The 14,903-nt window shown below is 50.0% G+C and overlaps 2 protein-coding genes across 5 annotated transcripts in view; one reads left to right on the top strand and one right to left on the bottom strand.

The window, feature by feature from the left end:
• Nucleotides 1–7,088, top strand: part of KIF24 (kinesin family member 24) — a 60,256-nt gene extending 53,168 nt beyond the window's left edge. For 2 of the 4 annotated variants that reach the window (XM_081803075.1, XM_081803074.1), the window contains exons 11-13: nt 899–3,136; nt 4,306–4,399; nt 5,203–7,087. In XM_081803075.1, coding sequence (XP_081659201.1) covers nt 899–3,136; nt 4,306–4,399; nt 5,203–5,343 — 2,473 coding nt within the window. In that variant the 3' untranslated portion in view covers nt 5,344–7,087. Of the gene's footprint in view, nt 1–898; nt 3,137–4,305; nt 4,400–5,202 lie in introns of all 4 variants that reach the window. The other 2 variants (XR_014140025.1, XM_081803076.1) reach the window with 2 other exon arrangements.
• UBAP1 (ubiquitin associated protein 1) lies at nt 7,085–9,926 on the bottom strand. Its single transcript, XM_081803097.1, has 3 exons — nt 9,559–9,926; nt 8,786–8,887; nt 7,085–8,190 (listed from the first exon to the last, which is right to left on the bottom strand). Exons 1-3 carry the CDS (start codon nt 9,718–9,720, stop codon nt 8,050–8,052), a joined length of 405 nt encoding a protein of 134 aa, XP_081659223.1. The 5' UTR covers nt 9,721–9,926; the 3' UTR covers nt 7,085–8,049.
• Nucleotides 9,927–14,903: the final 4,977 nt, after the last annotated feature.

Here is a 14,903-nt window from a genome sequence, read left to right as displayed (position 1 = left end):
CAAAGGCCCATGGACACGTGTCCTCAGTCACATTCTACATCTCTTTGCTTAGCTATGTTACCTGCCTGCCGTTGCTCTCAGACTTCAAGGAAGATTTAAATCAAGTCTCAGTGTCAGGCTTATGATCTTGGTTTTCAGAAATGGCCACAGGGGTCATTTGGCTACTTGTAAGGGTTGGATTAAAACCAAAACAATGGCAAAGACATTTTATGGGAGCCTCCAGGCAGAAGTACTGCTCCCTCCTAGGGGATTTTAATGAAGAATCTTCAGACCACTGGAGAATCACATTTTTACTTGATGTCTCCTTGTAATTCTAAATTCTTAGTGTTTTTAAATATCACAGAGTTAAGAGACTGATCTTGACAACTGAATCGTAGCAGAGACCTAATTCTGGATTTTCCATCTTCTCTAAGGTTCCCATGTGGAATAGAGCATGGTTCTCTATTCTCTATCTAGGGGGTGATTTTGCCTCCCAGGGGACATTTGGCAATGTCTGGAGATATTTTTGAAGCTTCCCTGACTAAGGTGATTTCCAAAACTTTTTTTTTTTTTTAAGATTTTATTTATTTATTTGACACAGAGAGAGAGAGCGAGAGAGGGAACACAAGCAGGGGGAGTGGGAAAGGGAGAAGCAGGCTTCCCACCGAGCAGGGAGCCCGATGCGGGGCTTGATCCCAGGACCCTGAGATTATGACCTGAGCCGAAGGCAGTCGCTTAACCAACTCAGCCACCCAAGCGCCCCCCAAAACTTCTGATCATAGAATGTTTAGTTTATGTTTATATCCTCAGACTGCACCCATCTCTTTTGTAATACTTTTCTTTGGTTTTTGAAAAATATAGAAAAGGAATTAAGGAGCAATGCAAGAATACACATTTAACATAAAATGGTAATTTACAGGGTCAAAGAACTAAAGAAAGGCGTTAAATGTTGTGCTTCAGCTACAAGTCGAAATCAGACCTCTGGAAACTCTTCTCCAAAACGAATTCAGAGCTCCCCTGTGGCCCTGCTGGGGGACAAGTGTTCTCCCAAAAAGGTCAAGCTGGGGCTTCAGCAGTCATTCACGGCAGCTCCCGGCTCCATGAGAGGGAAGGCCCATCCTCTGGCCAGCCACCCACCCAACGTCCCTTTTGCACCTGTACCTAAAGTTCCCGGTAAAAGGCATGGATCCAGAGGGAGTCTTCCCCAAGAGTGGGTCGTTCAGACCAGCCCTGTCAAAGGAGCCACGCGGTCTGGACAGTTAGCCAAAAAAAGGGCGGAAGAGTCTGCGTCCTTGTGCTCTGAGAAAAATCAAATGGGCAACAAAACTGCCCGCAGGTGGGGAAGCAAGGCGGCCGGCCCCGGAGAAGCCCCAGCGCGTGGGAAGCTGCCCTCCGAGTCCAAGACAGGGCAGCCTGTGCGGCCCGTGCAGCCGCGGCTGGCGTCACGGGCTGAGCTCTCCTCTGGCGGCCGCCGCCACTTAGCAGAACACGGTCAGCGCAGCGAGGGGAGCACACCGGCCAGGCCCGCCTCGGAAACGTGGACAGACATCCCTCCACATCAGGAGGAGAGGGAGGAACACTTGCGCTTCTATCACCAGCAGTTCCAGCAGCCACCTCTCCTCCAGCAGAAGTTCAAGTACCAACCACTGGAAAGGTTCTTATGCCAGTTCAGGCCCCTGGAGGGGCAGCTCCAGAATGAGACCCCTCCCCTCTTCTGCTCTCATTCCGAGAGCCAGGATGGAGCCCAGGCTGAGGACCTTGATGACAGCGATTTCAGTGAAGATTCTTTTTCACATGTCTCCAGTCAGAGGACCACAAAGCAGAGGAACACCCTAGAGAACAGCGAAGGCTCATTCTTCCTTCATCAGAGGGAGCAAAGCCCTGAGGAACAGGTGGCTGAAAGGCAGCAGAGTCTGCTTTTTAACCCCAGGACAGATGGTGACGAGAAGGGTCTAACTGGAAACTGGATGTACTCCAGGGACCCCACAAACTACAGAGGAGAAGCACTCAGTCATGGCCACGGCCCAGGTAAGGTGCCTTTGGACTGGAGCAGAAAGGAGGATTCTACCTCCTCGGGGCTTTCTCCCAGAGACAACCCGGCAGAGAAGCCTTACTGCTCCCAGGTAGACTTTGTATATGGCCAGAAAATAGGTGGTGGCCCAGCCTTGGAACTCAGACAGAATGCTTTCAAAAGTGAGGTTCTTGGGCAGGCAGAGGGTAGTTTACTCCCCCCGGAGGAAGATGGTTTCATTTTCTCACTATCCCACGGGGCAGTTCCAGGATCTCCAGACCAGAGAGAGACAGTCAGCACACCTCTGAGAGAAATCGGCCAAGACAGCCCAACTCTGGCGACCAGAACAATGAAAAACAGTTACCCTTACCAAGAAGACTGTAGAGGGGAATCAGGCACATGCTCTGAATATGCTTCTGGACTGATGGCTCCCCTCACTGTGTCCCTTCTGGAGAACGCAGATGATGAGGGCCCTCTTCCCCTGGAGCGGCTGGCCCAGGATGGGCTTGCTCACAGTCTAATGGCAGCAGGGGGCCCATCTGTGGGCCACACAGTGTCAGCTGGTGATCAGAAGGCACTCCTGCCAGTGTCTTTGGCAGCTGGGCACTTGTGGCTCTCATCATCTCCCCCTGACAATAAGCCGAGTGGTGATCTTCCAGTTCTGTCCCCGTCACCCATCCGTCAGCACCCACCTGACAAGCTGCCCATCGATGAGGCTGACCTAGGGGAGGTCTGCCAGAGCACAGAGCCTGCACTCTCCTCCCAGGAACATGTGAGTAGCCAGCAGTATGAGGCCGATGCTGAGGCAGCAGAGCTGAGCAGCTCCCAGGGTTTCCCAGGAAAGCCCTTCCCCACCGTACATACTGGAGGACCCCACCCTGCACCTCTAATCACCCCAAGAACAAAAAGTAGTGATATGGCTGACCAGCCCTGGGCCCAGGAAAGAAAATATCCGACAGGACTTGGTTGGCAGGAGCTAAGTTTGCCGAGAAACCCCATCAAGTTGCCTGGCTACAACAGGGACATCATGTGGCTCAAATACAGGCCAATCGCAAGGTGCTTAGCAAGACCAGGCTCTCCCCTGGTCCCTGGCTGCTCTCCAAAGACTGCAGGGACACTGCATCAGCTCACCCTGGGGCCTGCACAGTAAGTTGGACACTCTCCCCAAGACTTGAGTCCCTTTGGCACCCCTCCGTCCACCCCAGCTTAACATCTGTCTGTCCTGGGAATGGCTATCGTTGGTTCAGTGTCAGAGCTATACTACAACTAGAGAGGCTTGGTCCCGCTTTTCAAGGGAGCAGGCCTGCCAGGGTGGGTGAACCCTGAGTCTGGGAAAGCTGGGACTTGAGTAAAAGGGGAGGATCTGTCCCCTTCAGCAAGCCTGTGACCTGTGGTAAAATCAGAATCCTCTTCATTCTGTTGGGTCTGTGTTCCTGGAAGTACTGCCCAGGGATACAACAGCTACAGCCTTGTGCCCTCCGAACCAAGGTAGGCTGGGCAACTTCCAAGATGGTAAAGATCAAAACCAGAAGGACTGGTGATTTGTGCTGCCTTCCCCAAAGGATGCTGTGGATGGTGCAGCAGAAAGGCGACAGAAAGCATAGAGAAAGAAAGGAGGCAGAGAGATCCAGCACGGCCCCTCAGCATTAGGGGCCGGGGAGAGGGTGGGTGTATGGGAATAGGGGCTACAGCCCTTTGCTAGGGCTCCTGATGTCTAGGCCAGCTGTGTGCGGGCTGCCCCCAGGGGCTCAGGCCAGGGCCATGGACAAAGAGAAGGACATGCAGGTGAGGAGCCTGCCTGTCCCAGGAGATGATCTTGCTGTCTCCATGGTCTCTACCCGTCGGCAGCGTCCGACAAAAGGCAGATCCTCCAGTTTCTAGCTCAAACACCCTGCTTTGGTCCCTGGACTCCCCCTAGGAAGTAAAAATGATGGCAGGTGAGGCAGCAGGCTCCACCTTGTGCCAAGTGTGCCCGCTGCAGTGGTCACAGCCTTGAGCCTTTTGGCAGGGAAGCTGTGGGAAGCTCCTGCAAGGGAGAAGCAGCACTCATCCCTGTCCCTCAGTGTAGCTGGGGAGGCAGGAACAGATGGAGAAGCCCCTCTTTCCCAGTATCTTCTTGGTCTACTTTAGTCCCTAGACAAGTCCTGAGAAGAACAAGTGACAGGGGAGGAGGGGTGGTAGGCTGGCCATGGTCAAAGCTTTGACCATTCTGGGAAGGGGCCGTTCCTGGCCTAGAAATGAGGCTCAGCCCCAGAAAGCTGCCTGGAAGAGATGGGAGGCCCAAAGGATCACAGTGTCCCCTCTGGTGTTCCCAGGCAGGTGGTCATCCGAGCACACCAGGAACAGCTGGATAAAATGGCAGAACTGGGCTTCAAGGAGGAGACCCTGATGAGCCAGCTGGCTCTTAATGTAAGTGGCCTTGGCTAGACACTCAGGGTCTGTTGGGAATTAGCCTGCAGGTAGTTTGCTGGCCATTCTTGTTTGCTGTGGTTATGTGTTAGGTAAGGGTCTGCTGTCCTACTCTAAGAGGACTTGGGCCTCCTCTTGCCATTCCTGACACAGCTCGAGGAGGGGCAAGGACAGGTGGGAGATGGTGCTGCACTCCCCATTTCCAGGCTGAAATGTTTCCAGCCTCTGTCCTTTGCCGTTCTGCCTTATTGGCTTGCTGGAGGCCCTCCCTGTGATGGTAAGTGACCTGCCATATGCTGACCAGAGGCACTTTGTTTTTGTTTTTTTAAGTAGGCTCCACGCCCAATGTGGAGCCCAACACGGGGCTTGAACATAGGACCCTGAGATCAAGACCTAGGCCAAGATCAAGAGTCGGACACTTCACCAACTGAGCCATCCAGGCACCCCCCAACCAGAGGTACTTTTACAAACCCCTCTGCCCTGCAGAATACCTCTCTACATAGAAGTTTCTCAAGTGCAGGGGTGCCTGGCTCACTCAGTCGGTGAAGTGTGCGAAGCTTGATCTTGGCATTGTGGGTTCAAGTCCCACGTTGGGTTTAGAGATTAAAAATAAAATCTTAAAAAGTTTCTCAAATGCAGAGAAATGAGCCTCACCCTGTGCCACAGTGACTATCCTGCAGACTTTCCAGAAGGAAGGGCCTAGGTTCTGAAAACTTCCTGCAAGAAAAGGGACTAGAAAAGCAGATCCTGACAGAAGGCCAGCAAAACCGAAAGTTCCATTTGTCCTTTGTTTCCTTTCTCAGGATTTTGAAGATACTGTGACCCAGTTGGATGAAATCCTGGCTCTGAAATCCAAGTGCATCCAGAGTCTGAGGAGCCAGCTTCAGCTGTACCTGGCCTGCCACAGGCCGACCACAGCCCCTGAGAGGACAGTGGTGTCTTAGAACAAGATCCAGTATGAGGTGATGGGAGCAGTTCAGGAGCCTGTGCTGAATTCCCGGGGGCTGAAGGGGCCTCTGCCAGGCCCTCCTTACAAATCCTAGAACCCACTCCCCGGTCCTGCCCATGCTGGCCTCTCCCCAGCCACACATGGCCTTGACTAGGCCCCAGCTCCTCTCTCAGGGCCAAGCCTCTGTCCCTCAGTTCCAAGCACAGGAGCATCTGTAGGGAAGGACAGAGCAGCCTAAAAAACTTAATATACCCCTCCCTTTTCTGGGGGGCTAGAAGAGAATTTGTCTTACCGACCCCTTGTCTGTGAAAACACATTTGGGTCTAATAACCTTGTGGATGTTTCTGAGTTTGAGGACCAGAGGATGGGGTGGGCCAGTGGTAACCTAGAGGTGAGAGATCACAAGCTGGGGAAGAAAACATGCTGAACTCAGGGGCTTTGTTAGCTGAATTCTGTGCCCACATCACTGCATTACTCTTTCAATAGCACTCCTGCTCCTGGAGCAGTTCCAGGCTCCTGACTCCTCACCTGCCATGCCCACTCGTGGCAAAGTTGAAGAAGTGGAGGATCTCCTCACCTTACCTTTATCCAGCATCACCCTGGCTGTCCACTCCCTCTCAAGGGCCTGTGTTCGGTTGTATCTTGGCACTGAGAGCCCTAGTCAACAGTCGGAGACTCTGAGGCAGAATTTTTATACACACCCCTTCACGTGAGTTCTGCCTGCTGTGTATCTTTTCATGAGGAAGAAGCTCCCGACAAATACAAAGTGGTCTGCCACTTCCTAGGGCCACCCTGGGTCAAATAAGACGCAGGTGTCACAGCCTTGGCTCTGATGCCCATTGTAATGTGTGGAAACTTCAGTTTCTTACAGGGAAAAGGATACCTTTTTAAGGTTTCAAAAGGAGGGCTTAATTAAAAGGGTAGTGGAGGGCGCCTGGGTGGCTCAGTTGGTTGAGCGACTGCCTTCGGCTCAGGTCATGATCCTGGAGTCCCGGGATCGAGTCCCGCATCGGGCTCCCTGCTCGGCGGGGAGCCTGCTTCTCCCTCTCCCACACCCCATTTGTGTTCCCTCTCTTGCTGTGTCTTTCTCTGTCAAATAAACAAAATCTTTTAAAAAAATAAAAAAAATAAAAGGGTAGCGGAAGGGCTGACTGGCTTTCTGAGACTACAGCCCTGCCACCCTTTGCCTGAACTGAGCACTAGAGGGCGGCCTCTTCCCAGCTTCGTGGCCCAAAGGCTCTGCCATCTCCTCACATGATCACTAAAAGAAGGAGACCCACTGCCAGCCAAGAGCACTAGAGGGACTGTGGGATGGCATTAAGTATAAGGACAAGAAACTTCAGGGAGGAATCTAGTTCTCTCAGCTACAGCAGCACCGCTGAGAGCTGGTGAAGCAGTCTGAATCCAGTCCCGCCTGTGGCACAGGAAAAGGTACTTCCTCATTTCTGAGTGATTGCCCCAAAGGCCCAGACTGTCTCACCTCCACAGTCAGTCTCGCAGGAAGGCATGTCCTTGGTTCCAGAGACTGAGCTAGGTCAGGTTTATAAAGCCAGGGCCGACTGCGGGGCCAGCTCCTGGGTCCCACAGGCCTATAGCGGGAAGAGAGTACTAAAAAGACGGAAAATGGTTAGTGCCTGTTTCATCCCCAGCAAATCCAAGCAGGAATCCCTTCCCCACCCACCCCAACCCCTCAGTAAAATAGCACTTGGCAATAAAGAAATTATCACAGCAGGACATACCTTTTAGACTTTTATTAGTAGTTTTCTGAAGAATCAAAATAGTTAGCAAATTAGATTCATCAAGACTGTATATCCTTTGTATTTAGATCTTTAATGATGTACAACAGAATATAAAACAAAGGAAAGAGACTGATTTCTATGACTAGGTGTTAACTCATTGTGACATCCTAGAGCAGGGGGCTGGAGGGAGAGGCTGTTCTCCAAGGAGAACCGAGGTGGAGTTAGTGCTGGGCTACTCTATTGCAGCCTGTTTCTCCCCCACTCAGTATGCTGGGAAGGGGCCAATGATTTCTTAAACTGATGACTGTTTCCTTGAGCAGGGGGCTCTAAAATCCTGGGTAGCAGAGGACTGTGGTCCAAACCAAGCCAAATGAAACAGGCTGGGGCAGGGAAGCATGAGAACTGCCTGGCAGACGAGGCCAACTCAGCACCCCATGGGGAAAGGGCATTCTTTGCACCTCAGAGACGTTGCAGAACCAGTGTAACACTAAGAGACTTTGTTAAAAGGAGGAGGAAAAAAAAAAAAAACCCTGGAAGAACCTTTTCAATTGCACTCAACTTGGATTAGAGTTCAGTCCACCAGTGCAGGGGAGGGAAGCATCTAGCCCTAAAGCAGCACTGAGTCTGGCCCTCCCACCCCTTCTCCCTGACTCCTTTTGGCAACTGGGCCAGGTTTCGGCTGAGGACATACACACCCCAGGAGGGCCAAGGTGGGAAGGACACTTCTCAAAATACAAATACATTTAATATTGAAGGAGCCAGGGCAGTGCTGGAGGCATTCACATGCCCGAATCTTTCCTACTTTCTCCCCAGCTCAGAGACTGGCAAGCACAGTCTCCACACCTGACCTTCCACCCCCAAAAGAAAATCAGGAAGTGTGCCCCTTCTCCTTCCCCACACATGGGCTCCTCAGGGCCTCCTGCAGGGGCGGTTCCACGGCAGGGTCTAGGCAGTGCCTGGTCTCAGCTGGCTCCTGCCCGAGCCATGAGGTCTTCCAGAGCATTGTCCTGGTCATTGTTGTGAAGTAGCAGAACCTCCTTAATGTCTTTCAGTTCAAAGCCCATTTCCTTAAATTTGCTCATTAACTGAAGAAACTCCATCATCTAAGGGATAGAAGAGAATGAAGATTGAAGAGAGGGGTCTGGCCACATAGCAGAGTGGAGGAATGTGCATGTAGGGGGCTGCTTGGGGAAGTCTGCATCTTTTGCCAGAGCCTTGAGAGTCTCTCAGGTCCCCTAGCAAGCAGAGGGTGGCTGTGGAGGAAGCCAGGGCAGACCAGTTGATGCTACAACCCATCATCCTTCAGGAACTATGCCCAGTTCCAAATCCTGCTGACTCATGGGTCCCACTAACCAAAATCCACACGCACACCAAGGCAGGATACTGAACCCAGAAACAGCTGCTCTCCAGGGAGCAGGCCAGGCAAAGTGACTAGCAATCTCCCCAATCATCCAGAAGTCTAGCTTTTTGCCCAGGTCATTTCCCTTTCCCTTCCCTGGGACTCTATATAGTCTTCAACCCAATGCTTTGTCAAACCTAACAACCCAAACTAGCCAAATGCCTATCTGGACACTTGAGAGAAAATGCATTCTGACTACCTCTGCCTGTAGTCACTGGTAGGGAAAGGGGGTTCTTGGCCAGAGGACGCTACTTTGTCCCTCCTTTCCAGAGGGTTTCCGTGAAACAGAAGGGTCCTACCTTTTCCTCTGAACACTGGTGCATTTCCAGAGCCTCTTCCACTAAAAGAGGGTCGAATCCCTTCTCACAGAGCTGTCCATGTGCAAAGAGATAGTCGAGAATCTTAAGAAAAGAAAAAGAGGTGAGCACCTATTACCACTCTTGTCGGTGCTTCCCAAGAGTCTTACACAAGCCAGCAAGTGTGGTATCTGCTCCCCACCAAGCTAGGACTTGATTTTGTATCATGAACTGCATCCAACATAGCAGGACCTCAGTGACTATTTGCTGAACAGGTAGGCACACCCTTATAAACATGAGTAATTTTTCAAAGGCGTTCCTGTCACAACTGACTCACATCTCCATGTCAACTCCACAGCCTGGGCAGGATATTCTAACAAATAGCCCAAGTCAGAAAATAATCCCAAGGTTTAAGACTCCAGTACCCTATTTTGGAACACCCCAGGGCAGTTATGACAGGATAAACATTTCTGGAAGGAGGCATCTGACCGTATCTCAAGCCTAGTGTGCCCTCTCAGGAGGGGCAGAGAACAGTCCCAACGGCTCTAATACTCCCAGGGCTTTCCTCCAGCCTGGGTCCCAGAGCAGCCCCCTAAGTAGAAGCACTGCTGCTAAGGCTGCTGTTTGCCCAACAAAACACCCTGAGTCCCGCGAACTCACAAGAAAGGATGCTGGGCCTATGAGTGTGATGGGGCTCTAGGATACAAGCAGGACACTGGTCTAGGACCTCTCTCCAGGCTGACTCCCCCCCACCCCCTAGCCAACCGCTCACTCACCTGCTCAATATTCTCTCCTTTCCTCTTCATGGCTCTCAGGACACACTCATATGAGTAGCCCATGTTGACCACTGTCTCCACACACTGCCGCTCACTGGGGGACAGTGTCTGCAGTTCAGAATAGGCCTGGGGACAGCTGGAAGTGTTGGGCACTTGTGACATTGAGAAATTCGGAGGTGTCACCTGGTGGTGGAGAAACAAGAGGATCAGGCAGGAAGAAAGAAGACTGAGGCCCCAGAAGACATGTCACTGAAGCAGCCCAGTCCAGGGGCTTGCCATTTCTGACACTAATCAAACTCCCAAACAGTCTGCCTGCAAGAAAGAGCCAGGTTGCTGGCCAGACATCCTGAAGAAGGGTAAGGGAGCACCAAGCGAGGGAAAGCTGGGAAGACACCTTCAATTGTGGCTGTCCGCTGCCCTCATCCCAGCTTACAGAACGAGAAAATACAAGAGCCACATGCCCTTCTGTGTTCAAATCCCTTGGGCTTGAATTAGAGAAGTTCTGAAGCTGCCCATGGGACTGATGGCAAGATGGCTGCCACGATTTCTCTCCAGTGCTCCATTACCCCTTTCAAAGGCTGTTGTATGTCAGAGTCCTAAAAGGATCATTCACCTCAGACACCCCTAACTCTGGGGCTCTCTCCCGACAATGTCTCTGTTCTTGCTTCCGTCCCTGGGCTGGGCAGAGACAGCGAGTGCTGTTCCCCTGCATGGCCAGCTCAGGGTCTCAGAGCTTCAAGGGCACTCCACCTCTGCCCCACACCATGAGCCACAAGGCTCAGTTCCCGGCCACAGCTGCCTGCCCACAGAGCCAAGACTGAAGGACTATTAGCCAGCCACACCAGGCTGGGCCTTTAAGGACAGGTATGTGACTCCAGGGCCCTGCCTCTACTGGCCTGCAGGTAGCCTGCTCCCTGCCATCAGGACCCTATTAACCTCCGTCTGATTGGTGGGCAGAGTCCCACGATAAACTCCTCCCACCACTTCTGATAATGACTCAGACCCAAGGCCTGAAGGCAGCTCACCCTCAGGCCAAAGGACCGAACCAAGGCGGCACAAGGTCACAGCTGTTTTACAGTTTGGCCCAGCTCCTGAGAACCAGGAAAAGTATTTCAACAGAATTTTACTTCCTCTGGGGGGAGGGGGTTAGGAAGCACGGAACCCCTGGTCTTAGAAAGACAGTCAAAATTACATAGCTATAACCATATACTTTCCTCAAAGTCAGCTAGGAAAAATCAAGACTACAGGCCTTAAAGCCCATTGTTTCCTCTTACCCATCTCACCCCCAGCACCCTGGCAGCCCAATCACAGGGCTGTCATTAACTTCTAGGGAGTCACAACAGGGGACAGAGACTGGATCACACCAGTCTGGCCACTTTTGCAGGTCCCAAGATAATCTCAAGGACAGGGTCTACCTGGGCTTGAGAATACAAACAGCCAAACAGAGTTTGTTCATATTGCTGACACATCACAGTATGTTAATGTGAGCTCCCAGAGGTTAGTTACCGTATCACATGTATTTCTGAATTCCCAGGCCCTGGCTTTAGGCTTGGCATTTACAGGGCTCTACTCATCAGCTGCAGAATAAACGGAGGTCTATTAGGATTTCAAAGGGGGAATTTCATTTAACAGCAAAGTTACCCTGATTCTCCCTCCCCCAAACCCACTAAAATGATAATAAAACAAAACTGTATTAATATTTAAGGTCAAAGAGGGGCTCCTGGGTGCTTCACTTGGTTAAGCGTCTGCCTTTGGCTCAGGTCATGATCCCAGGGTCCTGGGATTAAGCCCCATGTTGGGCTCCCTGCTCAGTGGAGATCCCTCTACCCCTCCCAGCCTGCTCATGCTCTCTCTCTCTCTCAAATAAAATCTTTTAAAAATATATTTAAGGTCGGGCGCCTGGGTGGCTCAGTTGGTTAAGCGACTGCCTTCGGCTCAGGTCATGATCCCAGGGTCCTGGGATCGAGTCCCACATCGGGCTCCCTGCTTGGCGGGAGGCCTGCTTCTCCCTCTCCCACTCCCCCTGCTTGTGTTCCTGCTCTCGCTGTCTCTGTCTCTGTCAAATAAATAAATAAAATCTTTAAAAAAAAAATATATATATATATATATAAGGTCAAAGGAAGAGGGAATAGCAGTGGACAACATATTTCAATGACATTTTAGAATACAGAATACTAATGGAGCCACGGTAACTAAGCAGAAGCAATGAAGTTATAAGTGGGAGAAAGGGGAGTCAGTTCACCAGCTCCTCAAAATTCCTGAGAGGGGTTCAGCATTTGGAAGCACCAGGCACTGTTGGGATAAAGCAAGGGCACAAAGCAAGTGATCAGAACAATAAAACCCTCGGGCAAAACCTTCCCCACCTGACCCTCTTCAGGAGGCAGACGGTTCCGTCTCTAGGGACTAAAAATAAGGACATGAGGCACAGTATGACAGTTTAAGAAACAAAAGGGGGACTTAAGTAAAAGTCTACACACCAGCCTTCCCCAACCTTCCTTAACCCTCAAGCAGAATTCCCGGGTGCAACTATAAGCCCCCAAAACGTTCATGTGTTAACATTTTGCAGAGTTCCCCAAAGCCTAGTAACCTTCAACCTACAGTGAAGCTTAATGATTGGCAAGCACCCTCCAACACATACATTCCCCCCCCACTGTTAATTTTTTTAAGTGCCTCACTCTTACATGTGACTACAAAGGGGCACCTGGGTGGCTCAGTTGGTTAAGCAACTGCCTTCGGCTCAGGTCATGATCCTAGAGTCCCGGGATCGAGTCCCGCATCGGGCTCCCTGCTCAGCGAGGAGCCTGCTTCTCCCTCTGACCCTCCCCCCTCTCATGTACTCTCTCTCATTCTCGCTCTCTCAAATGAATAAATAAATCTTAAAAAAAAAAAAAAAAATGTGACTACAAAGCCTGAGACACCAAACCAAAAGAGGGAATAGACAAAGCACTTGGAAATTTAAGATATGATAAAGTAAAATTTTATTTAAAAGGCTGTGAAATTTAAAAAAAAAAAAAAAAAAAAGTTATACGATAGTCAAGGATATATCCAGAAAGTAAGACAAAGACAAAGAGGGGGCACCTGGCTGGCTTAGGAGAGCATGTGACTCTTAATCTTGGGGTCAAGAGTTCAAGTACCACCTTGGGTTTAGAGATTACTTAAAAAAAACTAAAATTAAAAAAATTCTCTTTAAGGTGCCTGGGTGGCTCAGTCGTTAAGCGTCTGCCTTCGCCTTCGGTCATGATCCCAGGGTCCCAGAATCGAACCCCACATCGGGCTCCCTGCCTGGCGGGAAGCCTGCTTCTCCCTCTCCCACTCCCCCTGCTTGTGTTCCCTCTCTCGCTGTGTCTCTCTCTGTCAAATAAATAAATAAATAAAATCTTTAAAAAAAATTATCTTTAAACAAGACAAAGAGGAAATAGAAAAAGATAGCAAATTAGAACAGTCAAGGAGGTCCAACATTCCAGTTACAGGAATTCCAAAAAAGAAAAACAAAATATTAATTAAAAACATCTCAGATTTTTGTTTTAAGCTGAGCCTTAGTTTGAAAGGATCCAGGAGCGCCTAGCACAATGAACCAGGCATGGCACACCAAAAATTAAGATCCCAAAAACTATGGTGCAGGGGAGGGAGGTGGAAGAACACAGAAAAGCACAGGAATGCTAGAAATCAGTGGGGCTTATACTTGAATAAAAATTTAGGGGCACCTGAGTGGCACAGCTGGTTAAGTGACCAAATCTTGGTTTTGGCTCAGGTCATGATCCTAGGGTCCTGAGACTGAGCCCCGAGTCAAGCTCTGTGCTCAGCGTGGAGTCTGCTTGAGGCTCTCTCCCTCTCCCTCTTCCCCTACCCCTCCCCTACTCATTCTCTCTAAAATAAATTAAAGGGCGCCTGGGTGGCTCAGTTGGTTAAGCGACTGCCTTCGGCTCAGGTCATGATCCTGGAGTCCTGGGATCGAGTCCCACGTCGGGCTCCCTGCTCAGCAGGGAGTCTGCTTCTCTCTCTGACCCTCCCCCCTCTCATGCTCTCTATCTCATTCTCTCTCTCAAATAAATAAATAAAATCTTTAAAAAAAAATAAAATAAAATAAATTTAAAAAAAAAATTTTTTTTTTTTTAAGGTTAAGGGGCGCCTGGGTGGCTCAGCCAGTTGAGTGTCTGCCTTCAACTCAGGTCATGATCCCAGGGTCCTGGGATGGAGCCTCGCATCAGGCTCCCTGCTCAGCATGGAGGCTGCTTCTCCCTCTCTGCCCCCACCTCAAATAAATAAATAAAATCTTAAAAAAAAAAAAAAAAAAAGCTAAAAAAAAAAGTTTTTAAAAAACAGTGTCCTTAAACCTTAAAGTTCTTAAAGGAGGGCGCCTGGGTGGCTCGGCTGTTAAGTGTCTGCCTTCGGCTTGGGTCATGGTCCCGGGGTCCTGGGATCCAGTCCCACATCGGGCTCCCTGCTCGGCAGGAAGCCTGCTTCTCTAAAATCTTTTTTTAAAGATTTGTTTATTGGGGCGCCTGGATGGCTCAGTTGGTTAAGCGTCTGCCTTCGGCTCAGGTCATGATCCCAGGGTCCTGGGATCGAGCCCCGCATCGGGCTCCCTGCTCCGCGGGAAGCTTGCTTCTCCCTCTCCCACTCCCCCTGCTTGTGTTCCCTCTCTAGCTGTGTCTCTGTCAAATAAATAAATAAAAAATCTTAAAAAAAAAAAAAAAAAAGAATGTATAACAACAAAAAGAGAAGAAAAAATGGAACAATTTCACTTATATGAAGTTGAAAAACAGGCAAAACTCAATTATGGTGATATAAGTCATCAGAATAACTAGTGTTTATAAGCTTTTTTTTTAAAGTAATAAGCTGTACGTCCAGTGTGGGCCTTGAACTGATGACCCTGAGATCAAGAGCTGCATGCCCTACCAACTGAGCCAGCCAGGTGCCCCTAATTGGTGTTTAATAGGGAGTGAGTGTATGGACTTGGAAGTGGTACATGGGTGCCTTTTGGAGCACTAAAAATGTTCTCTCTTGTTCTGGGAAGTGAATACATGAGTCTATAGTAAAAATTCATTAAGCTGTACACTTAAAGATACATACACTTTATTGTATACATGATATACCTCAATTGAAAAAAAAGCCAAAAAACTACTGAGCAGGTAGATAACCAAACGACCAGACTTGAGGTAAAGTCTTTAACATGAATCACTCTTACCAAAAACAAATAACAACCTGGAAGAAACAGTCTATGAGGGAAAAGGAAGCTTAAAACAAACAAACAGGGGTGCCTGGGTGGCTCAGTCGGTTGGGAGTCTGCCTTCAGCTCAGGTCATGATCTCGGGCTCGGCTCCTGGGATCGGGCTCCTGGGATC

The sequence above is a fragment of the Leptonychotes weddellii genome, chromosome 14 (genome assembly GCF_054177405.1).
Source record: "Leptonychotes weddellii isolate Sample4059 chromosome 14, ASM5417740v2, whole genome shotgun sequence".
In the NCBI taxonomy this organism is placed as follows: Eukaryota; Metazoa; Chordata; class Mammalia; order Carnivora; family Phocidae; genus Leptonychotes; species Leptonychotes weddellii.
This window is presented reverse-complemented; position numbering and strand designations above follow the sequence as displayed.

Coding starts and splice junctions, on each gene's coding strand:
- UBAP1 (XM_081803097.1), bottom strand. CDS start 9,720: ATGTCACAAGTGCCCAACACTTCCAGCTGTCCCCAGGCCTATTCTGAA. Junction 8,888..9,558: donor AAGGAGAGAATATTGAGCAG/GTGAGTGAGCGG, acceptor TCTTTTCTTAAG/ATTCTCGACTATCTCTTTGC. Junction 8,191..8,785: donor ACCAGTGTTCAGAGGAAAAG/GTAGGACCCTTC, acceptor TCTATCCCTTAG/ATGATGGAGTTTCTTCAGTT.